Below are 25,323 nucleotides of genomic sequence, written 5' to 3'. Positions count from 1 at the left end.
CTTTTTGTTGTATCCTAGATACATAATTTTATCTATACACATCTCAGTATGTTCTTCTCAAAAATAAGGGACTTTGATTTTCTTTTCTAGCTAAGGGCAGATACTGTTACCAGGACACAGACCAAAGGCTGCTGGGTTCCCCAGTAACTGAATTGTTATCCACCCACATCAGAAGAGGGAACATATGGAAAGAAAAATGAATTTAATCATAATCTGGCCAAAACTGGGAAGACAGCTAATTTGCCTTAGTCCTACAGAAACTTTATAATTTATAGGAACAAAGACTAAGAAATATGTATGTGGATTTAGTTGGGCTGTACAAGCCAGAGTTATAATTTCAGTTTTTCTTCTGGTCGTGCAAGTTGGACACAATACCTTTACTTTATCTATTTTTATGTGGTGCTGAGGATTGAACCCAGGATCTCTCACATGTTAGGTGAGTACTCTACCGCTGAGCCACAACCCCAGCCCACTAATTTCCGTTTTTCAATCTTGACTGCCACCCGCCTAGAATTTTGGGGCAGCAACTCACCTTCCATTCTCAGAATGAGGAAGCTGGAATGGAAACCAGGAAATAGGGAGGGGAAAAAAAAAACAAACCCGGGGACTTCTAATCTCAAAGGTGCCCGTTATAATACCATTATCTGGCCTAAAATTTTATTTTCAGGTAAAGTTTTTTGGCAAGATCTCGTCATGGTAGATGGTGTGTATTTTCTAACACAGCACATTAGAAGGCACAACGTCTGGGCGCTCCCCCATTTAAAGCTATGACACCAGCAGTTATCTGCAGAGCCCTGACCCAGCCCAAACACTTTAAAATGAGACTTCAGCATTCTCAGAACCCATCCTATTCACTGGGCGGGGTCTCGCTGGTTACATGATGCGCGTGCGCAGAGTTGTACCTTCTCAGCTGCCGTACTCCGTCTTTTCACGTGCGAACTAGGTTGTCATGGCGGCTGTTCGGAAGCCGGTGCTGCTCGGGCTTAGAGACCTGGCAGTGCAAGGCAGCCCTACCGGGCCAAGTGCCTGGACTGCTAGCAAGCTGGGTGGCATTCCGGTGAGGGCGAGCGCAGGTGGGGTGGGAGGATGCCAGCGAGGAGTACGTACGCAGTGAGGCAGCGGAGAGGTTCGGGGACAGAGTCGGGGTCTGAGCGCTTCCCCTTTCCTTAGGATGCCCTGCCTGCCGTGGCCGCGCCGAGGCCTGTGTGTGAACGCTGCAAGGAGCCACAAACTCTGGTCGTGCAGGTGTACTGCCCGCTGGAAGGCTCCCCATTCCATCGGCTACTGCAAGTGTTCTCTTGCGCGCGCCCCAAGTGCGGCGACAGCGGAGCGCGCAGGTAGGCTGGGTGTCACGCCGAGTGTCACGCCGAGTGTCACGCCGAGTGGGCGGAGTTGGGGCGGGGTGTGTGGGGCGAACGCGGGGTGCTTGGGGCTGGGTCGGGGAAACGCCGAGGGCTTGGGGCGGGTTAGCGGGTTGGGAGTCCGGGTGGAGCTCTCACTGTTGTGTTTTTATCCTGAAGTTGGAAGGTGTTCCGCTCCCAGTGCCTGCAGGTGCATGAGAAAGAGGCACAGGTAAAGCAATTGTGATTGACATTATGTTTTGCTGGAGATGTAGCAATAGTCGAGTCCTCCTGGGTTCAGTCCCTAGTACTGAGGGGGGGAAAAAGAAAACTCTTGTTAGTTCAAACAGACTTCACACCGGAATTGATATATTTACAAATTACGTAGACTGGAGGAGGCGATTTCAGGAATGACCTCCTGAACCCCTATCTCCACTGGCCCATCTGTCAGGCTACCTCTCCTGCAGTCCAGAAGCTTAGGTGTGATCTGGTGAACTGTATGCCTTCTTTGTCACAGAATTGTTGGCTCTCCAGTCTTGTTCTACCTATATTTACAGACTGACTTCCTTTTGTTTCTTGGTATTTTTACCACACTCTATCTCAAGTTTATGTCTCTCTCTGGTGGGCCCCATAAGCGTACCTCTCATTATATCTGAAATTGTAGCTGCTAAGGAGTCTGAGAACTGAACTTCTTTCCTTTCAATCTAGCAATGTATGAAGCACAACAAAAAAGATTTTGGAATAGATGGTTGAAGAAACCATTTGCTGTATCTGACACTCTGCCCCCGGAAAAGTATATACTTAATACTGGTATTTAAGTCACCTCTGACCAATGTTATTAAGTAGTAGATGGAGTTCGGGGAGATGAATTGGAGGGACTGGTGAAGGCTCCTTCAGGAAATTGAAGGGATGGGTTGCTGAAGCCAAAGGAATAGATGAAATCTCCTAAGTGTGATTGGACCTTATTTGCCAGATATTCTTCCAGAAACAAGAAAATGGCCTTGTCGCTGAGAACTGGTGTGAAGGTGCAAATGACTGGGGAAATGACAGTGAGGAGGCGCCTCCACCACAGCTTACCTTGGATTTTGTTCATGAGTCTAACTCTGCCAAAGATGTAGACTGCACTGCCCAGCTCCAAGACCTGCGCCTGCAGGACACTGTCCTGGATGCCACTCATTCTGTACCTCCAGCAGAAGGGATGGCCTTGCCTACTATAGTGCCACAGTTCCTGCCCTACTACATCTGTGTCGTAGATGAGGATGATTACAGAGACTTGGTCAGTCTAGATCATGCCCACAGCCTTCTGAGGGACTATCAACAGAGAGAAGGAATTGGCATGGAACAGTTGCTTTCCCAAAGGTGAGATTGCGTGCTGCTAAAGTTGAGAGGTGACTTGGTCCAGAAGCTGCCACAGTAGGTGCTATTGTGTTAATCTTTTCTTCCTGCTCTTCCTCCCTGCTGTGTTCTTAGTTGCTCTCATTATATCAAAGAAGACATTTGATATTTGTTTTTTAGGGATTGGCTAGCTTCACTAAGCATAATCTGCTCTAGTGCCATCCATTTCCCTGCAAATTCCATGATTTTGTCATTTTTTAGTGCTGCGTAACACTCCATGGTGTATAAATGCCACATTTTTTTTATCCATTCATCTATTGAAGGGCATCTGGGTTGGTTCCACAGTTTAGCTATTGTTTGTATTTTTTTTAGAGACAGAGTCTTGCTAAGTTGCTTAGGGCTCACTAAGTTGCTGAGGCTGACTTTGAACTTGTGATTTTCCTGCCTTAGCTTCCACATCCTCTGGGATTACAGGCATATGCCACCATGCTGGGCTTTTTAAATGTTTTTCATAGCAGAGGCAAGCCTTTTGTAGCTGGGTGCAGTGTTGCACACCTATAATTCCAGCAACTTGGGAGCTAAGGCAGGAGGATCATTTTTGCTATGTAATAATATAAAGTAGGATATTTGTAGAGTTTACCTAATTCTTTGCCAAGTCTGTTTTACTTATGAACTTTTTAAATGATTACCCCAGAGTTGAAGATGGCTTGGGAGAATGGTGAGCCAGTAGGCTACATATGCATATTATAAGCTGCCATTGTTATTTTTGTATGTGTGTGATACTGGGGGTTGAACCCAGGGACGCTCTGTAATGAGCTAATTTTTAGGGGGGTACTAAGGATTGAACTCAGGGGTAGTTTAATACTGAGGTACGTACGTCCCCAGGCCTTTTTATTTTGAAAGTTCTCACTAAATTGCTGAGAGCCTCACAAGTGATCTACTTGCTTCAGTCTTTCAAGTGGCTGGGATTATAGGCATGTGTCACCATTCCTGGCTTTAAATATTTTTGATATTTAAATTTTGTGTATGTATTTGCTTTTTCTTTTTTGCTGTATTGGGGATTGAACTCAGGATTTGTGCATGCTGAGCATGAACCCATCACTGAGCTAACTATATCTCCAGCCCCTGATAAAAAATTTTTAAATCATACTGAAGAGTGAACCCAGGAGGATTTTCCATCTCTGAGCTACATCTGCAGATCCCTTTTATTTTATTTCTGTTGTGTGGAAGAGTATTGGGGATTGGACCCAAGGGTGCCTTACCAATGAACTTCATTCGCTGGGTTTTGGGTTTTTTTGAGATGGGGTCTTGCCAAGTTACCTGAGCTGACTTAAGGTCCTCCTGCCTCTGCCCCAACAGACTGAAATTATAGGAGGGCACACCGCAGCAAAATTTTTTAAGAGGATTATCTTGTTTTCTCTTCTAAATCCTATAATACTCTTAATATTCACACCCAAAGGTGGTTTCTGCTTCTCTTTTTAGTTTTTTTAGTGATGGTAATGAAAAATATGAGAAGACCAAAATTAAAAGTGGAGATCAAATGTTTTACAAATTCATGAAGAGAATTGCTGCTTGTCAGGAGCAGATTTTGAGGTAAAGGAAATACATTTTCTTTAATTTACTTGTCCTTTCTTCCTTCATTCCTTCTTTTCTTTTTTGCAGTATTGGGGGTTGAACTCAAGAACACTCTAAAGCCACATCCTCAGCCCTTATGATCTCAAGTTCAAGGCCAGCCTTAGCAATTTAGTAAGACACTTTTTCACAGTAAAAAATAAAATAGGCTGGGGGTTGTAACTCAGTGTTAAAATACCCTGGGTTCAATATTAGTCAATTAAAACAGTGGATTAAAAAAAATAGCTCAGCACAGCCACATCAGTATTTATAGCAGTACAATTCACAGTAGCTAAACTGTGGAACCAACATAAATGCCCTTCAGTAGATGAATGGATAAAGAAACTATGGTATATATACACAATGGAATATTATTTAGCATTAAAAGAGATTAAATCATGGCATTTTCAGGTAAATGGATGGAGTTGGAGAATATTATGCTAAGTGAAGTTAGCCAGTCCTAAAAAACCAAATGCCGAATGTTTTCTCTGATATGAGGATGCTGATCCATAATGGGTATGGCAAGGGAGCATGAGAGGAATGAAGGAACTTAAATAGGGCAAAGGGGAGGGAAGGGGAAGTGAGGGGGCAGGGGAATAGGAAAGATGGTGGAATGAGATGGACATCATTATCCCAAGTACATGTGTGAAGACATGAATGGTGACTCTACTTTGTGTACAACCAGAGACATGAAAAATTGTGCTCTCTATGTGCACTATGAATTGAAATGCATTCTGTCATATTTAACAAATTAGAATAAATAGTTTTTTTTTTTTAATGGCTTGGTAGTGGAGCACTTGCCTAGCATGTTCAAGGTCCTGGATTCAATTCCCATTATCTGCAAAACAATAATAATAATATAAACATAAATATGTAAAAACAATAAGGAAATTTCTTTCTCACCATCTGCCCAACCTGCGCAGATAACCATTATTGTTTCTTTTTTTTTTTTCTGGTACCGGCGATTGAATTTAGGGGCACTTGACTACTAAGCCACATCCTCAGCCCCATTTTGTATTTTATTTAGAGACAGAGTCTCACTTAGTTGCTTATCCCCTTACCATTGCAGAGGCTGGCTTTGAACTCGAAATCCTCCTGTCTTAGCCTCCCAAGCATCTGGGATTACAGGTGTGTGCCACCATGCCCAGCCCGTTATTGTTTCTTGTGTGTCATTTCCAGAGTTTTTTTTTTTTTTTACATATGTAAGCAAATATTATTACATATTACTACCACCCTTTTTTTTTTACACACACAAAAAATCATTCTAGACATTCTGTATCCAGATTTTTTTTTTTATAGTGTATGTAGGATTACAACATTTGTATCATGTGGGATAGGTGTATTTTACATTTTTTTTTTTTAAATTTTTTTTTTTTTTTAGTTGTTGAGGATCTTTTTATTTATTTATTTATTTACATGTGGTGCAAAGAATCAAACCCAGTGCCTCACACATGCTAGGCAAACTCTCTACCACTGAGCCACAACCCCAGCCTAGCCCATATTTAACTTTTTAAGAAAGAGCCAAACAGTTTTCCCCAGCCTATTTTATTAAATAAAATAATCAATGCTTGTTATACCATTTATTTACTTATTTGATCTCTTTTTTTCCCTCAGTACTAGGGATTGAACCCAGGGCCCCTTAACCACTAAGCCACATCCCCAGCTCTTTCTTTTTCTTTTTTTAAGTTTTATTTTATTTTGAGACAGGATAAGTTGCTTAGAGTCTCACTAAGTTGCTAAGGCTGATCTCAAATTTGGAATCCTCCTGCCTCAGCCACTGGGATGACACACCTGGTTGTTGATACCATTTACATTCCCATGCCAGTGTATAAGAATTCTAGATCCTGCACATCTTTGCTAGTACTTGGTATGTTCTGTTTTTAAATTTAGCCATTCGAAGAGTATAGTAATATTTCATTGTGATTTAAAAAAAAAAATTGTAGTTGTAAATGGTTAGAATGCCTTTATTTTATATGTTTATTTTTATGTTGTGCTGAGGATTGAAACTAGTGCCTCGGGGCTGGGGATGTGGCTCAAGCGGTAGCGCACTCGCCTGGCATGCGTGTGGCCCGGGTTCGATCCTCAGCACCACATACAGACAAAGATGTTGTGTCCGCCAAATACTAAAAAATAAATATTAAAAAAAAAAAAAAAGAAAGAAACTAGTGCCTCACACATACTAGGCAAGCCCTCTGCCACTGAGCTTCAGCCCCAGCCCCTCGTTGTGATTTTAGTTTGCATTTTCCCATTTGCTCTAGCAAAGATGGTATCTTTTCAAGTACTTATTTTTTATATGTGAATATTATCTTTGGTAAATTGTCAGTTCTTTTTTTTTTTTTTTTTTTAATTGTCTTGCTCAGTTGCCTGGGCTGGTGTCAAAATTCAACCCTCCTGTCTCGGCCTCCTGAGCACCTGGGATAACAGGTGTGAGCCACCACACCTGTCATCAGTTCAAATTCTTTGCCATATTTTTATTGGATTATTTATCTTTTTATTGAATTCTACAAGTTCTTAATATTGTCAGGATACAAGTCCTTTATTTTTGTACTAGGCATTTAATTGGGCGCTTTAACCACTGAGCTGAGCTTTTTTTAAAAAAATTTTTTTTGAAACTGGGTCTTGCTAAATTGCTTAGAGTCTCACTAAGTTGCTGAGGTTGGCCTCGAACTTGAAATCCTGCTGCCTTTGCCTCTGTAGTCGATGGGATTACAGGTATGGGCCACCATACCCACATTATGTTTTCATAATGGTAATACTGTTTTGTTTTGTTTTTTTTTCCTTTCCTTTCTGTGATGGGGGTCCAACTAGGGCCCTGTGCACACTAGACAGTGCTCTAACGCTTAACTACATTCCCAGCCCATTAATACTATCTTTTTTTCCTTTTTGATACTGGGGATTGAATCCAGGTCCATTTTACCACTGAATACATCTCCTGTACTTTTTATTTTTTATTTGAGATGGTCTTGCTAAGTTGCACAGGCTGTCCTTAAACTTGAGATCCTTCTTCCTCCACCTCCCAAATTGCTGGGTTTACAGGCACTCTCAACAGTGCCCAGCTCAGTAACATTCACTTTTCAAGAGAAGATTTAAATTTTGATCTAATCTAGCTGGCGCAGTGGCACATGCTTGTAATCCCAACAGCTAGGAAAGCTGAAGCAGGAAGATTGCAACTTCAGAGCAGCCTTATCAACTTAGCAAGGCCCTTGGTAACTTAATGAAACCCTGTCTCAAAATAAAATAATAAAAGGGATGGGGATGTGGTTCAGTGGTTAAACGCCCCTGGGTTCAATCTCTGGTACCAAAAAAAAAAAAAAAAAAGCATACTATAACTGTGAATATATCTTTTTTACTTTTAATTATGTCAATGTTTGCCTCATGAATTTTTTCCACTTTTTTTATTGGTGCACTAAAGTTGTACATAATGATGGGATTTGTTAAATATTATACATGCACACAACATAATAATATACTTTAACCAATACCACTCCCAACACTTCTCCCCCTCTTCTGATTTCTCACCCTTTGGTCCCTTTCCTCTACTGACCTCCCTTTGATTTTTCATAAAATCCCTGCCCCCACTTTTATTTTCCATTTTCCTCTCTAGTTTTTGCTTATGAGAGAAAACATATGACTTTTTTTTTTTTAGTTGTAGACAGACACAACATTTTTATTTCATTTATTTGTTTTTATGTGGTGCTGAGGTTCGACCGAGTGCCTCACATGTGCTAGACAAGCACTCTGCCACTGAGCTATTAATCCAGCCCTGAGAGAACATATGTCTTTTTACCTTCTGAGTTTCACTTATTTTGTTTAACATGATGGTCTCGTGTTCCATACATTTTCCTACAAATAACATAATTTCATTTTTCTTTATTTTGCCTCATGAATTTTTTTGGGGGGGGTACCAGGAATTAAACCCAGGATACTTAACCACTGAACCATATCCCCAGCCCCTTTTTTGTATTTTATTTAGAGACAGGATCTCACTAAGTTGCTTAGGGCCTCATTAAGTTGCTGAAGCTGGCTTTCAACTCACAATTCTCCTGCCTCAGCCTCCCTAGCTGCCAGGATTATAGGTGTGTGCCAGCTGCCTCAGAATTTTTTTTTTTTTTTTTTTTTTTTAAGAGAGAGTGAGAGAGAGAGTGAGAATTTTTTTTAATATTTATTTTTTAGTTTTTGGCGGACACAACATCTTTGTTTGTATGTGGTGCTGAGGATTGAACCCAGGCTGCACGCATGCCAGGCGAGCGTGCTACCGCTTGAGCCACATCCCCAGCCCTGCCTCAGAATTTTGATGCCATTTAAGATGTGTGCATATTTAGGATTGTTATATTTATCTAATGAGTTGATCCTCTTACAATTATGATGTTCTTATTATGTCTCATACTTCTTCCTATTGAGTGAATCTTCCCTAATACTAATATAGCCAAATTAGATTTCTGTTGTTTAGTCTTTGATTCATCTTTATCCACTTTCTGTGTGTGTGTGTGTGTGTGTGTGTGTGTGTGTGTGTGTGATATTGGGGATTGAATTCAGGGCCTTACAAATATTTAGCAAGCACTCAACTGCTGAGTTATGCCCTCAGCCCCTAACTACACTTTTACATTCAATCTATTTCCTACTCTAAATATAAAATGTGGTTCTTTTTTTTTTCTGTCCCACACTTATGTTTATTAAAAATTGACAAACAAACAAAACCTGTACAAAAAAATCTCAAAGTCATTTATCACTTTCAAACAGTAATCAAGAGACACATTATCGCCTAGGGCCCCCTCTTCCTCTTCCACGGCCTCGGCCTCTTCCTGCAACAGCTTCCCTTTTCTTAGATTTCACCTTAGGTTCAACATCCACAAGTAGCGTATCCAGAGGTAAGCTGTCTGGCAGAATAAAGTATCCAGTGTTATTTCCCCGAATACTCAATGTTTCCAGCTGTACAGGTTCTCTGTTCTTCAGGGTCATTTTCAGAGCTTTAAGATGTGTTTTCATGCTGACATCTACACCTGTAATTGTTCCATGGACTGTGTTCCATTCTTCAATTCAATGGTTACAGTTTCATGACTCAATTTCATGAAAAATCTCACGAGCTTCATCCTAGCAGCGCTGTTACCCCCTTGGTCCCATAGTGCACAATATCAGACAAGCGAAGACCCACCAACTAAGAGTTATGAATGGCCTGAAACCTAAAATGTGATTCTTAAACAACTTAAATGTTTGGGTCCTGCTTTTTTTTTTTTAAATCCAGCCTGACGGTGTGTCTGTTATTTGGAATGTTAGTTCATTTAATTATTTAAGGTAATTATTAAACTGAGTATTTTTAGTTTACCAATTTATTTTCTTTCTTTCTCTCTCTCTCTCTCTCTTTGTTTTGTTTTTTGTTTATTTGTTTGTTTTGTTTTAATTTTTAGTACTCAGTCTTGCAACTAGGGTTTCTGGCATGCTAGGCAAGTGCTCTACCATTGAGCAAAATCCCTAGTGCTTTATCTCCTTTCTTCACTTTAATTTATAATTATATAAATGTTATAGAACTATATAAGTTTTTAGTGTTTCCCTTAACGAGTATATTGTGCAGTATTACTTATTGTAGTTCCAAGAACCACAGCATAGATTCCCATTTATCATTCCCCTGCACTTATGATCTTGTTTTTATGAATTTTGCTTCTATATATGCTTTAAACCCCCATGATATATGTATAATATATGTGTGTATGTTTATATATATATGTGTGTATGTATATGTATATGCATGTGTATACACACACATGTAAATATCAGTGTGTGGGGGTGTGTGTGGGCATATATATATATATATATATATATATATATATATATATATGGATGGGGATTTTTTTGCTTGAAATCATCAATAGTCTGTAAGGAAAATAAATATAAAGTAAAATAACTATCAGAAGTTCTTTTATGCCAGGCATGGTGATGCACACCTATAATCCCAGTGACTCGGGAGGTTGAGGCAGGTGGATCACAAGTTCACAGCCAGCCTTCGCAACTTATGAAGCCCTAAGCAACTTAGCAAGACCCTGTCTCAAAATAAAAAAGTAGCCAGGCATGGTGGCACATGCCTGTAATCCCAGCGGCTCAGGAGGCTGAGAAAGGAGGATCGAGAGATCAAAGCCAGCCTCAGCAACTTAGGCCCTAAGCAACTCAGTGAGACCCTGTCTCTAAATAAAATACAAAATGGGGCTGAGGATGTGGCTCAGTGGTTGAGTGCCCCTGAGTTCAATTCCTGGTACCAAAAATAAAAATTAAAAAAAAAAAAAAAAGTTGGGGGGGGAGAGAAATCCTTTCACATTTATTCACCTATTCACCCTTTTGGCATTCCACATTCTTTCATGCAGATCTGTTTCTATCTGATATTTCCCTTCACTATGAAGAACTTTTAATATGTTGGATAGAGTTTCTCAGGTTTTGTCTGTGTAAAAATGTATTTAATGTTTATTTTTAAACATCTTTTTTTGAATGTAAATTTTTACACTTAAAATAAATACATGAAAATTCTGTGTAGTGATGGAGTGCCATGTGATATTTCAATTCATGTGTACAATATGTAATGTTTAAATCAGAATAAATAATACATTTATCCTAAACATTTATTACATCTTTATGGTGAAAAACATTCAAAATTCCTTTTTCTAGCTTTTCTTTTCTTTTTTTTTTAATTTGCCATAGTAAGGATTGAACCCATGGCACTTATACCTGAGTTTTATGACCAGCCTAGCTGTCTTGTCTATATTTATTTTCGTATTGGGGATTGAACTCCGGGGTACTGTACCACTGAGCTATGTCCCTATCCTTTTTATTTTTTTATTTTGAGATGATCTCATGAAGTTACCATGGATGGCCTTCAATTTGTGATTCTCATGCCTCACAGCCTCCTGACTATAGGTGTGCACAACTGTGCCCACCTGTTCCATTGTTTTCTTGCCTTTGTCATTGCTGTTAGAAATTAGCTGTAATTAAAGAGACATATGAAGCTCAGTGGTAGAGTACTTGCCTAGCATTGTTGAACAAGGCCCTGTGTTAGATACCACACACACACAAAAAAAAGTTATAGTTTTTTTGTTGTTGTAGGAGATGGACACAATACCTTTATTTATTTATTTATTTATGTGGTGTTAAGGATGGAACCGAGTACTTCACATGTGCTAGGCTGTATGTTCCATTATTTGAAATTGTACCATAGAGACTAAAGATGTAGCTCAGTGGTAGAGCACTTGCCTAGCATGCTCAGAAGCCCTGGGTTTGATACAATGAAACAAAGAAGAAGAAAAGAAAAATTATACTGTAGTCTTTCAATGTTCTCTTTTTGGGGTTTTACTTTTAGTTCCATTTGAAATAACTTATATTTGCTTTTTCTAAAAATTCATGTTTTTATTTTGTCCAATCTATTGTTTTTTATTTATTTGTTTGTTTGTTTGTTCATTTTTGTTTTTTTGTTTTTTTGTTTTTTTTTAGTTGTAGATGCATGGAATGGCTTTATTTTATGTGGTGCTGAGGATGGAACCCAGTGCTTCACACATGCTAGGCAAGTGCTCTGCCACTGAGCTACAACCTCAGCACCTATTGTTAAATTTTAATGAATGAAATTTTTGTTTCTCTATATCTGTTGCCCAGGCTGCCCTAGAAGTTCTAAGCTCAAGTGATCCTTTTGCCTCCAAAGTAGTTGTGATTACAGGTGCACACCACCACACCTAGCTTAGTTCTTTTTTTTCTGACACACAGCATTTTGCATTTGTAGTATTTCTATTTTAATCTCTTTTAATTTCCATTTCTGTGCTGAATTACTCATCCATTCATTCTTGTTTACCTTTTCCACTACATTCTTTTTTTTTTTTTTTTTTTTATGTATTTTAGTTTTCGGCGGACACAACATCTTTGTATGTGGTGCTGAGCATCGAACCCGGGCTGCACGCATGCCAGGCGAGCGTGCTACCGCTTGAGCCACATCCCCAGCCCCTCTACTACATTCTTTTACATATTTGTTGCTGGGTTTTTTTTTTTTTTTTTTAATCTTTATTTATTTTTATGTAGTGCTGAGGATCGAACCCAGTGCCTTACACATGCGGGCACTCTACCACTGAGCTACAGCCCCAGCCCTTGTCACTGGTATTATAAAGACCCTGTCTAATACAATCATCATCTTGTTTGTGGGTTTTCTGGTATTGATTTTCTTCATGAGTTAAATTTACCTGTTTCTTTACCTATCTAATAACTTTTTTATTTGTTAGAATTATATGTTGGGGGACTGGGGTTATATAGCTCAGTGGTAGAACGCTCACCTTGCATGTGCAGGGGCCCTGGGTTTGAGCCTTACCACCACATAAAAAAATTAATAAATAAAATAAAGATGTAAAAAAAAAAAGAAAGAAAGAAATTATATGTTGGAGCGGCTGGGGTTGTGGCTCCATGTTAGAATGCTTGCCTAACACGCGTAAGGCGCTGTTTTCGATCCCTGGCACCACATAAAAATAAACAAATAGAATATAGGTATTGTGTCCATCTACAACTAAAAAAATATTTAAGAAAAAAAGAAATTATATGTTGGAGAACAGTAGATACTAAGTATGTACTCCTAGAAAGCCATGCCCCTTTGCTATAAGGGAGGTTTGAGTCCCTTTACTCTGTAGTTGGGCTGGTCTGGACTTCATTGCAGCCATAGTTGGACTCAGTTCAGCATTGGCCTGACTTCAGATGTCTTGCTCTGCTTTATAGACTTGCTGCTTCTGGTGGTTTTTTTTTTTTTTTTTTTTTTGCCTCTGGAGGATTTCTTTGGTCTTTTGTTTTGCTCCTGGTACTTTCTAAGAAAGGAAGTGTGCAAAGAGTGACCTTAGATATTGGGGTATGATTTGTATGTATGTGCCTCTGACTTCAGGTTTTTTGTTATCTTTATTGTAGGTATTCCTGGAGTGGAGAGCCACTCTTTTTGACCTCCCCTACATCAGAAATCACTGATATCCCAGCCTGTAGCCACTGTGGAGGACAAAGAATATTTGAATTTCAGCTTATGCCAGCATTGATCAGCATGCTTCAAAGTGCTAATTTAGGTAAACTTTATTAATCTGAGTTTGTGCAATTCTTGGATTATCTTGATATTATACTAAAATGATAGGCCATGTTTTTGTTTAATTATAAAATATAGTATTTTGTAGAAAATTTGGGAAATAAAAATTGCTTTAGGAAATTTATAATATAACATGCTGAGTGTAGTGGCACATACCTGTAATCCCAGTGACTAAAGTCTGAGGCAGGAAAATCTCAAATTCAAGGCTTTGCCTGGGCAATTTAGTGAGACCCTATCTCAAGAGTAAAAAAATAAATAAAAAGGGATGGGAATATAGCTCAGTGGTAGGGTGTCCCTGGGTTCAATCCCCAGCACCACCAAAAAGAAAAAAAAAAAAAAAGAAAGAAAAATTATGATCTAACCAATCTAACACAACTACTAGCAACCATTTTCGGTGATTAAAGGCTGAGTATTTCCACTCTTAATATTATTTTCATCACCTTATTATACAATCAAAATTTATAATTATTTAAAAACATTTGTTGCTCAGTTGGTATAGTGCTTGCCTTGCATGCACAAAGCCTTGGTTTGATCCCCATCACCACAAAAATAAATAAATAAATAAATAAATACAAACTTTGTCTAGTTGGGTGTGTAGGCCTATGCCTGTAGCCCTACCTACTTGGAACGATGACATAGGAGAATTGCTTGAGGCTAGCCTGAGCAACATAGTTTTTTGTCTCAGAAACAATGGGAAAAAATATAAATTAATAAAAAATAAATTGCCTTCTAAATGATTATAATTAATGTTTTGTAATCATTAGTTTTTCTTTTGAAAATTTTAAAGAAAAATGTGAAGTTTTTTATAATAAAAATACATTAACTTAGTCAGCTTCACATTACTATTACAAAATATCTGAGGAAATTAACTTTTATCAAGATGGCCAGGTGTGGTGGCACACACTTGTAATCCCAGCTACAAGACAGTCTGAGATAGGAGGATCATAAGTTCAAGTCTACCCTTGGAAATTTAGCAAGACCCTGTCTCAAAATAAAATAAAAAGGACTGGGGATGTAGCTTACGGATAGAATGCTTGCCTAGCATGTGGGTTTAATCCTAGTATTTAAAAAAAAAAAAAAAAAAGACAAAACCGTAAGAAGTTTATTTTGGCTTTCAGTTCTGAAGGTTAACAGTCTACTATCAAGTAGTTCCATTGCTTTGAGCTTGTGTGAGGATAGCACATCATGGCAGGAGCATGTGGCAAAACTAGGCAGTGGAGCCAGGCGTGGGTGCACATACCTGTAATCCCAGCAGTTTGGGAGCCTGAGGCAGGAGGATCATGAATTCAAAGCCAGACTCAGCAAAAGCAAGATGCTAACCAATTCAATGAGACCCTGTCTCTAAATGAAATGCAAAATAGGGCTGGAGATGTGGCTTAGTGGTCGAGTGCCCCTAAATTTTTGGTACCAAAAAAAGGGGGAGTCGGGGTGTGCTAGGGATGTGGCTCAGTGGTTAAGTGCCCCTGGGTTCAATCCCTGGTATCAAAAAAAAAAAAAAGACAGCAGGGGGTAAAATACGATAGTCAGATCTCTGTCCATTCTTTTCCCATTTACAGAATAAGTCTCCATTCTCCAATTTATATTGGGACCAAGCCATATTACAGGAAAAAAAAATTTTTTTCCTCTCCTTTTTTTCTTTTAAAAATCTTCTGCCTTAAAATAATTCCAGTTATTGCCAGGCATGGTGACACATGCCTCTAATCCCAGCGACTCAGAAGGCTGAGACAGGAGGATTGCAACTTCAAAGTCAACTTCAATAATTTATCAAGGCCCTAAGCAATTTAGCAAGAACCTATCTCAAAAATTATAAAGGGCTTGGGATATGGCTCAATGGTAAAGGGCCCCTGGGTTTAATCCCCAGCACCAAAACTTTAAATTCCAATTATTTTAAATGTAAGGGATAAATTCTCATTGATATACATTGAATTCCCATAATCTTCAGTGGTTTTCTGAAAAGGAAAAAACAGAATAAAAACAAGCCTGAGGCTATTCTTTGAGTCCCTAACCAAGACTGGACTTTTTTTTTTTTTTTTTTTGGTACCAGAGATTGAACCCAGGGGCCCTTAACCACATCCCCAGCCCTTTTTAATTTTTTTTTTTTTTTTTTTTAAGACAGTGTCTTGCTAAGTTGCTGAGGCTGGTTTTGAACTAGTGACTCTCCTGCCTCAGCCTCCCAAGCCACTGGGATTATAGGCATTCTCTGCCATGCCCGGCCAGGAATCTATCCCATATTGTATCTTCAGAGTATCCTTTGTCCCAATCAAGATCTGACCTATATGTCTGTCTGAAAATTACTGGCAGTGCAAGCATCCTTTTCCTTGTTATGTGGTCCTCAGGGTGCTTGATAGACCCTCATAAAAGAAATCTCTTATGAAGAAGAAAAAAAAAATCCTTAAAAAAATCCCTAAATCTCAAGTAGTCTAGGTACACATAAGGATTGACAATTTTGAAATTATTATTTTAAATAGCAAGGATAGGGCTGGGGATGTGGCTCAAGCGGTAGCGCGCTCGCCTGGCATGCGTGTGGCCCGGGTTCGATGCTCAGCACCACATACAAACAAAGATGTTGTGTCCACCAAAAGCTAAAAAATAAATATTTAAAAAAAAAATTAAATAGCAAGGATACAATAAAACCTTGTAGAGAGCTTTGAGGCACTTTGGGATAGAATAAAGTAAGTTTTTTTTTTTTTTTTTTTTTATATTTATTTTTTAGCCTTAGGTGGACACAATATCTTTATATTTTTATGTGGTGCTGAGGATCGAACCCAGTGCCTCACACATGCTAGGCTAGCGCGCTACTACTTGAGCCATATTCCCAGCCCCACTAAGTAAGTTTTAATACAGATTTATTTATAGCTGACATTTACTATGTAGGGCAGAATTGTTCAGCTGCAACATGTAACATGAGACTGTATAGAGAGAGTTTAGAGAAGGGAGGGAAGGCATGACAAGAGGTCGTACTCAGAACTTAGATTTATGGCAGAAGATTAGAGTTAGGAGATTGTCCACTGAGTGTATCAGGTCTGAATGTAGAGATTAATGGAGGTATTTCTTTGATTGTCTTGTCAGGGCCTAGTCCCTCCAAAAATGTCTCTAGTGAACCCTACATTTGGTAAAACAAAGGGGTACTTAAAACACTGGAAGACCAATCCCTCATATGTGTCTTCTGGATAAGAAATTAATTCTCTCTGATCCAGGAATGGGGTATATTGGCCAAAGAGTGTGTCCTACTTTTGGCACTTTTATCAATAAACACTCATCTTCCAGGGGAGAAAAGAGCTTTTGGCCAAGGAAAGCAGGAAGGAAAAGAGAAAAGAGGAAGGGAAAAACAGAAAAAAGAGATCACCTGTCTAAATCCCATAGAAGTTGAGAAACCTGTAGGTGGTCATGCAATGCAGTGTGAGAGAAGAAGGAAAGGATTTTTAAAGATCATTGAGCTCCTTCACAGTTATTCAGAGATTCTACCAGCTCCCTAGAATGTCAGCAGTCCCTTTTTTTTTTTTTTTTTTTTTTTTTTGCAGTTGTGGGGGCGGGTCCCAGGGATTGAACTCAAGGCACTCAAACACTGAGCCACATCCCCAGCCCTGTTTTGTATTTTATTTAGAGACAGGGTCTCACTGAGTTGCTTAGGACCTCATTAAATTGCTGAAGTTGGCTTTGAACTCAAAATCCTCCTGCTGAGGAGGCCTACTGAGCTGCTGGGATTACAGGTATGTACCACCACACCCAGCTAACAATCACCTTTTTGCCACTTGAATCTACACAGCTTGGGAATTTCCTAGCTGCCCAAGAAGGGGAGCCATGGCTAGTGATGCAGATTGAGGTTATGCTCTTCAGCCTTTGAAAGTAAAGGAAACAGGTGAATGCTAACAGAAAAGGTCGTAGCCAAATCAAAAAGAAAGTAGACCTACCAAAGTTGATGTCTCCAAAGTTCCCCATATGGGCCACTATGAGATGTAACAGAAGAGAAAGGGGGAGTTCAACTTGGGACCAACGGGGTTCTTGGCATATGTAATGGAAAAGAATTTCAGCATGTGTCAGACAAAGGCATTTATTTAAATGCCTAAAGAGGTTTATTTAGGAAGAAGATATACATTCATGGGAGAATGTGGGCTCTCTTGAGAATAAGAAGCTTAACCTCCCTTTTTATTTTTTATTTTGAGACAAGGTCACAGTAAATTGCTGAGGCTGGCCTTAAATATATGATCCTCCTGCCTTTAAGCCTTCAGAATTGTTAGAGTTACGGGCATGTGCCACTGCGCCTAGCCTCTCATTTTGATTTCTATTTGTATCATCTTGGAGAAATGTCTTTACAAGTCCGTTGCCCCTTTTAGTCAGGTTATTTGTTTTTGTTATTGTTGAGATGTAGAAATTATGTTTTCTTTCTTTGTTTTTTTCTTTTTGAGAGGGGTGATGTTAGGGGTTAAACGCCAGGTCTTTGTGTACCCTAGGCAAGCACTCTACCTTTAAGCTACATCCTTTTTATTTTGAGACAAGGTCTTACTAAGTAAGTTGCCTGAGCTTGAGTGTACAGTTATCCTGCTTCAGCCTCCTGAGTAGTTGGGATGGCAGGTGTGTACCACCATGCCGTTTTAAGTGTCCTTGGTGATGACATGCATTCACTCTTATGTATATACTCACCCAGGTTAAGATGGAGAATGTTGACAGTGTCCAGGAAGGCCCCTGGACCTCCTTCCCAGACAGCAGGCCCCTTCCTCTTCAGGATCCTCACTCTTCTCATCCCTGTTCCCTAGGAATTTTGCCTGGTCTTGAACTTCACATAAATGAAATCATAATGTGTAAATGTTGAACCTGACATTTCTATATTTTCCAAGAACCCCTCCTTGTTCTCTGACATTTTTTTAAATGACATTTTGTGTTTGTTGTTTGTCTCTCTCTTTCTCTATCTCTCTTTAAGAAACATTTTCTCTGTTTTGGAGTTTTCTTTTGTTACTTGCATTGTCTGTTTCCTCCAATTTGCTAGTTTCTTCTAATTTGCTAGTTTCTTCTGTGCTTGTTTTGATGACTGAATTTTATTGGAGCTTTTCTGTAAATGCCGGATGATGCTTGGTTGGTTGTTGCCAGGTTTCTGTTCTCGGGTTTGCTCCAGTTGAACTGGGCTAACTGGGCTGCGCAAAATAACCACACAAGAAACACAAATACCTTTTTCTTTGGGATCATTGTGATGGCTCCTTTGACCTTAAGGATCCACAGGAAGAGAGAGAGAGCATGCACTGACCCCTTTTATTGAGGAGAAACTATTCAAATGAGGCAAGGGGTCAGGTTTCAGGGGGCTTTGTCTATCTGACTGACATCTGGGTTGGCCACACCCAAGGGCACAGTAAGAGAAGGGGACACACACAAGGCACTAAAATGGAAGATTCTATTCTAAACAGGGCAAAGGGTTATATTATAAAGGAACAGGTGAGCATAGCTTCACCCATGGGACTGTAGCAAGACACACCCATGCACGAGACACCATCCCTCGAACCAAGAAGGGTGGGGAAAGCTCTGCCACATTTCTGTGACTGAGCATCTTAGTACCCAGCCGGGGAGTGTGACTCAGTCACGTGCAAGGTTGGTCTCCCACAGGTTGTTCCTGTTTAAGTTCAAGTAGGCATAGAAAGCCTTTAATCCAAGTGACTCAGGAGACTGATACAGGGAAATCGAAAATTCAAGGCCAGCCTGGGCAACTTAGACTACCTTAAAATATAAAAATAAAAAGGGCCTGAAATATAGCTCAGTGGTTACAGTGCTTGCCTAACATGCACCAAATCCTGGGTTCCATTCCCCAGTGTATACACACACATACAAAAGCACACTAACTGGAAGTTTTGTGTGGAAGAGTAGGATTTGTTTACTGGGCAGTGTATTCGTTGGGTATTTATTAAAGAGCCCTAAAAAGTTTGAATTTGGAGATTTTTTTCTCATGGAGGTGGTTCAATTTCTCCAAGAATGATCTTATACTTTTTTACCTTAATTGTAGATAAGTCTTGTTTTTATTTTCTTTTTTTTCAGATGTTTACTAAATCCTTTATCCTTTTATTGAGTCTTAATGGGTTAGCTCTGTTTCTGACTATGCCTTGAATCCGTGTGCCTCCAGTCTTGTTCATTTTGCTCTAAGGTTCCGTGGATTTGGCAGAAGGCTGGCTAAGCTGAGTGGCATGACAAGCTATAGGCGTTTTCTACCAGTGCCTGTGCCGCATCTGGAGTCTATTTTCCTGCTACTTTTTATTAAATTTGCCTTTTGACATCAGTGTCAACTTATTATATGATGCACTGCAATCATATTGTAGCTGAAAGCCATAAACTCAGTTTTTGCTTTATGTAATTACATATTTCAACTTGTTAGGTAAAATCACTCCCTTTAGCAACATCAGTTATCCTGATACTGAATCATCTTTCTCCTTCACTTCTGTTATCTCTACTTATTACCTAAGCTTTTTGTTTACAGTGAGCACTTAAGATGTGCCGGGCTGGTCTAAGGATTCATATGTAATGAAATCTTACTATCATGATGAACACATGTCTATCACAGCGAAGTATCATAATTCTCAAGGTGATAGAACTGGGGTGTGAATTCAGGCATCTTGTTCCAGAGTGTGTGCTCTGCCCATATACTTTGACATTGTGAATGCATCTCGTAATGTTATATTTGCTGGAATCCAGAATATGTTGTATTTTTCAGATCTTTCTGTGGAATTTGGAACAATTCTAGTTTACACATGTGAGAAGAGTTGCTGGCCTCAAAATCATCAGACTCCCATGGAAGAATTTTGTATTATACAAGAAGACCCAGATGAATTACTGTTTAAGTAGAAAATTCCCTTTTATTTATACAAATTAAAACAAATGTTAATATGCAAATATAAGAGTTTACCTTATTTAACTATCAAGTTATTAATTTTTACTTGTTTATTTTTTGTTTTGGTTTTCATTGTTCAGGGGACAGAACCCAGGGCTTTGTGCATGCTAAGCAAGTGCTTTGCTGCTGAGCTGCATCCCCTGCCATTATTTATGTATTTTGTGGTGTTGGGAATTGAACCCAGGGCCTTGTGCATGCAAGGCAAACACTCTACCAACTGAGCTGTATCCCCAGCCCCCCGCCATTATTCTTGTTTTGTTTGTTCATTTGTTTTGTGTTGGTCGGGATTGAATCCAGGAGTGCTCTACCTCTAAGCTACATCCCAAGCCCATTTTATTTTTTATTTTGAGATAAGGCTTCATTAAGTTGCCCAGGCTGGCATCAAACTTGTGATCCTCCTACCTTAGCTTCCCAAGTAGCTGGGATTATAGGCACACACCACCACAGAGGCTCATAATTCTTAAGTGTTGATCTTTTTTTTCTTTTTTTGTGGCACTTGTGTGGATATTGGAGCCAGGACCTCCTGACTGTGGGCTGGTATGTCCTTCAGGGTTAATGAATTGACTACACAGTGACAGGTCAGAAAGTGGCTTCTCTCCAGCCCAGAAGGCCACTGTTCCCTGCACAAGCATTCTCTTGGGCATTCTAGGATGAAGGGAAAGTAGCTAAAGAGCCAAGAGCCTGATTGGCCTATTACTACTCTCCTGTCTCTACACCCCACTGCACCCTACTGCCAGTCCTGGATGCTGCCATAGCAAAACACCCAGCCTACCTTGGCTACTTGAGGCTCCTGCCCTGCAACACTGACTGCTGGGACCTGCCCCTGGTTCCTGGCCCATGATCCCCTCCTGACCTCACCCACTTCTGCTCTCACTCTGGATATTATCCCTCTGCCTAAATGTCCACCTTTCCAGTCTCCCATTTTTTCATTCTGTTTCTATTATCAACCCTTTTCTATCTGCTGCTCTTTGACAGCAGTGTGAAAACACTCATACTAGCCATGTACAGAGCTGTTCTTAGTCTGTGTAGATGACGATGATGAGACCCAGATTATCAAGGGATGGAATCCTTCTGAGTAGTATGTGACTGGTGAAAAATATACCTGCTCCTGCTCCTGGGCATAGCTGAGGGAAGGTGGCTGTATGTATACAAAGTTCTCAGTGAGGCTTCAGGAATGGTGAGTTTGCAGAACTAAAGCTGAGCATAGACCTGCAGAGGGAGCTTCTGTTTCTCTCTCATGCTCGCACAGCAACTGCCAGTTTCCATGTGGCAGTTACATTTAGGCAGAGATGGCCTTAGATTGCTAGACCAGTTATTCCAACTGGAACAGAAAGTAGACTGATCAGATTTATAGGTGGAGTATTTTGTATTTATTTAAATAGATAGTAATCTCCTCCTTTGATGTGAAAAATGGAGAAAGTTGTTGCATTAGAGTGTCTTTAAGGATCAGAAGTTGATACAGTTTCAGATATCCTAGTTAGGTGTTATGTTTCTGATTTTTAAGATGGAGACAAACTGCTTGCTGATCAAACACATCCTTGAATCTAGTTATATATACTCGATTATAGGTCTTAACCTATGTAAGTAGAATACAGATTAGCAGAGGCATTCCCATGATCCCATTAAAAAAATTTTTTCCCCCAATACTGGAGATTGAACCAGGGGTGCTCTACCACTAAGCTATACCTCCAGTTCTTTCATTTTGAGATAGGATCTCACGAAGTTGTCCACCCTGGCCTCAAATCTGTAATCCTAAATTGCTGGGATTACAGGCGTGTGCCACCATACCTGGTACTATAGAATTATTTTTGTGGCATATTGTGGAGAAAGCAAAAAAGTGAAACTGGCCAGGAATGGTAGTGCAGGTCTGTAATCCCAGTAATTCCGGAGGCTAAGGAGAATTTCAAGTTTGATTCTAGCCCAGCAATTTAGTGAGACTCTTTCTCAAAAAATAATAGAGACTCAGGATGTAGCTGAGCAGTAAAGCACCCCTGGGATCAGTCCCCAGTACTAAAACAAAACAAGTAAAGTTCTGTTTGTCACTCTTAAATGACTTAGGCCTAGAAAGACACCCAGTAAACATCCTGATGAGTTGGACAGGGTTATGGTGTAGGTGGGACTTCCAGTTTTTTACTTTTTTTTTTTTTTTTTCCGGGGGTGCGGGGTACTGGGGATTGAACTCAGGGGCACTCAACCATTGAACCACATCCCCTGCCCTATTTTTGTATTTTATTTACAGACAGGGTCTTACTGAGTTGCTTCAGGCCTTGCCGCTGCTGAGGCTGGCTTTGAACTCAGGATCCTCCTGCCTCAGCCTCTCAAGTCACTGGGGTTACAGACATGTGCCACCTTACCTGGCTACATTTTTACTTGTTAAAGTGAGCAAGCATATTATACTTTACACATATGTGCGCATACACATGCACCAACAAACCCACAAAGAAAAGCAGAAGTCCTCAATTAGGCACCAAGTATAGCCCAGGCCAAGAGAACACAGGACAGGCAGGAAAGAACCAAAGAAGGTGATTGATTTACAGAGTGTCTGGAGAGAGAAGGAAGGTCAACCTCCTGAGGCATCTTTTAGGTTTAGCTGTGGGGTGGGTCCTTGTGAGAGCCCAGCTAATGGTGGAGAAGGACCAAGCAGCCCATTACACAGAGGGGTCCTCCACCGTGGTTGACTCTGGTTCTTCTTCCACTTCTGCATTAGAGCAACAGCCTGAGTCTTCCTCATAGACAGCTTGGTGTGGTTGCTGAACCCAGCAGCTGAAAAGCCACAGAAGTCAAAATAGTATTTTTCTCCATTTTTAATGTTTTTCTACTTTCTTCTAATAAGTTGTTTGTTGGAAGTGCTGGAAATTGAACCCAGGTCTTCTCTCCTGCTAAGCAGTAGCTCTGCCACTGATTTGCAGTTCTAGACCCAATTTTTTTTGTTTGTTTGTCTATATTTTTCTTCATGGAGCATGAGAATTTGGGAAACATAAAAGTTCAAAGAACTAATAAATCTTGTCTACAATTCTACCACATACCAATACACAAAATAGGGCTGGGGATATAGCTCAGTTGGTAGAGTGCTTGCCTTATATGTACAAGACCCTGGGTTCAGTCCCCAGCAACACACACACAAAAAAAAAAAAAAATACACAAAATACTGTAGTTTTTTTTTCTTCCTGTCTTTTATTTATTTATTTATTCTTTTGTTTTATAAAATTTAATCACATTGTATTGTTCCAGGAAAATTTGGTATAAAAGAACTGGCTCTAGTGCCAGGCATGGTGGGGCACACCTGTAATTCCAGCAGTTTGGGAAGCTAAGGCAGGAGGATTGCAAGTTCAAAGCCAGCCTCAACAAAAGTGTGGTGCTAAGCAAACTCAGTGAGACCCTGTCCCTAAACAAAATACAAAATATGGCTGGGGATGTGGCTCAGGGGTCGCCTGAGTTCAATCCGCAGTACCAAAAAAAGAAAAAGAAAAATAAAAAGAACTGGCTCTAAGGATACTGTGATGCAGTGAGACTGAAGAAAGAGGCATACAGATCCAGGGTTACACAGAAGTACAATTTATTTAGGATTTAATGTTAGAAGTGTTGTCAAATACAGCAGCAAGACCAATGAATTTGAGACTTGGGTTACAGGGAGGACTTATATAGTGGTCAGTATCAAAGTGATTTCAAGGGCTGGGAATATAGCTCAATTGGTAGGGTGCCTCTCAAGCACAAGGACCTGAGTTCAATCTCAGCACCATAAAAGTGATTTCATTCAAGCTGGAAGATACCAGGTTTATCTCAAGCTAACATCAAGAATGTCAGGCACATTCTAGCAGCACCAGGGGGTCCAGATGATCCTAAAGCTCACATTTCTTTTTTTTTTTTTTTTTTTTTTTTTTGAGGGGGAAGGGTGCTGGGGATTGAACCCAGGCCTCATGCATCAAGGCAAGCACTCTACCAACTGAGCTATATCCCCAGCCCTAAAGCCCACATCTAATTCTACTGGTTTTGTTTGTAGAGTGAAAACAGACCTGGGTTACTCAGGAGTAGTCACGCATGGTGTTTACAACCTAAGGTGGTCATAAGTCAGGTTAAGTTGAATTCTTACATGTTTAAATGGTTTTCTATATCTTTTTCATTTAACATTTTATTGTGAGTATCTCCACCATTGATATTTTCTCCATGACATAATTTGTAATTGATGCAAAGTATTTTTTTAAATAAATATTGAAAACTTTATACAAACTTTAGCCATTTGTTTTATCTAGTTTTTGTTATGATGACCATCAATCACTAAGATTAAATCTCCATTTTTTGTGTGTGAAGGGGAATTGAACCTAGGGGCACTTTACCTCTGAGCTATGTCCCCAACTGGTTTTATTTTATTATCTTGAGACAGGGTCTTGCTAAGGTGCTTAAGTACTCGATAAATTGCTGAGACTGGCCTCAAACTTGCAGTCCTTCTGTCTCAGCCTCCCAAACCCCTGGGATTATAGACATGTGCCACCACACCTGACTTTTTTTTTTTTTTTTTTTTTTTGGTGCTGAGAATCAAACCCAGGGCCTCCACTATGCTAGAGAAGCACTGTACCACTGAGCTACACTCGCATTCAGCACAGGATAAAATCCTAGAATTTGAATGAATAGGTCAAAAGCTGTGTGCAAGTGCCAGGGGTGTAAGCTCCATGGTAGAGTGCTTGCCCAGCACTGCAAAAATAAAAAAATAAAATTGATCTTCAACTCTGAGTGTCATGTCCTATATCTGGTGCCTGTAGTCTCAGCTACTCGGGGCGGGGGTGGCTGACGTGGGAGAACTGCTTAAGTCCAGGAGTTGGAGGCCAGTCAGGACAACACAATGAGATCCTGTCAAAATTAAACAAACAAACAACAACAACAACAAAATAAATAAATAAATAATAAAAACCCTATCTACTTGCATAGTTGTAGGTTTTTAAAATCATACTGCTAAATTCCCTTCTAGAATCTTTTGGGTTTTTTTGGTACCCAGGATTGACCACTGAACCACATCTTTAGTTACCCCTCCCCTTTTAAAAATATTTTAGCTGTGGATGGACACAGTATCTTTATTTTTTTATGTGGTGCTGAGAATCGAA

General features: G+C 39.8%; 1 protein-coding gene and 1 pseudogene across 3 annotated transcripts; one reads left to right on the top strand and one right to left on the bottom strand.

Moving 5' to 3' along the window:
- Positions 1-927: 927 nt before the first annotated feature.
- On the top strand, positions 928-20,251 carry Pdcd2l (programmed cell death 2 like). 3 transcript variants are annotated; one of them, XM_076838875.2, is made up of 7 exons: positions 928-1,057; positions 1,171-1,337; positions 1,521-1,572; positions 2,314-2,699; positions 4,158-4,268; positions 13,197-13,345; positions 20,051-20,251. In XM_076838875.2, exons 1-7 carry the CDS (start codon positions 950-952, stop codon positions 20,179-20,181), a joined length of 1,104 nt encoding a protein of 367 aa, XP_076694990.2. In that variant the 5' UTR covers positions 928-949; the 3' UTR covers positions 20,182-20,251. The 3 variants fall into 3 exon arrangements, with proteins under 3 accessions (XP_076694990.2, XP_076694992.2, XP_076694991.2); XM_076838877.2 differs by lacking the exon at positions 20,051-20,251 and adding an exon at positions 18,008-18,076; XM_076838876.2 differs by lacking the exon at positions 4,158-4,268.
- LOC143384234 (small nuclear ribonucleoprotein Sm D1-like) lies at positions 8,949-9,448 on the bottom strand (annotated as a pseudogene).
- Positions 20,252-25,323: the final 5,072 nt, after the last annotated feature.

The sequence above is a fragment of the Callospermophilus lateralis genome, chromosome 18 (genome assembly GCF_048772815.1).
Source record: "Callospermophilus lateralis isolate mCalLat2 chromosome 18, mCalLat2.hap1, whole genome shotgun sequence".
NCBI classification, from domain to species: Eukaryota; Metazoa; Chordata; class Mammalia; order Rodentia; family Sciuridae; genus Callospermophilus; species Callospermophilus lateralis.
This window is presented reverse-complemented; position numbering and strand designations above follow the sequence as displayed.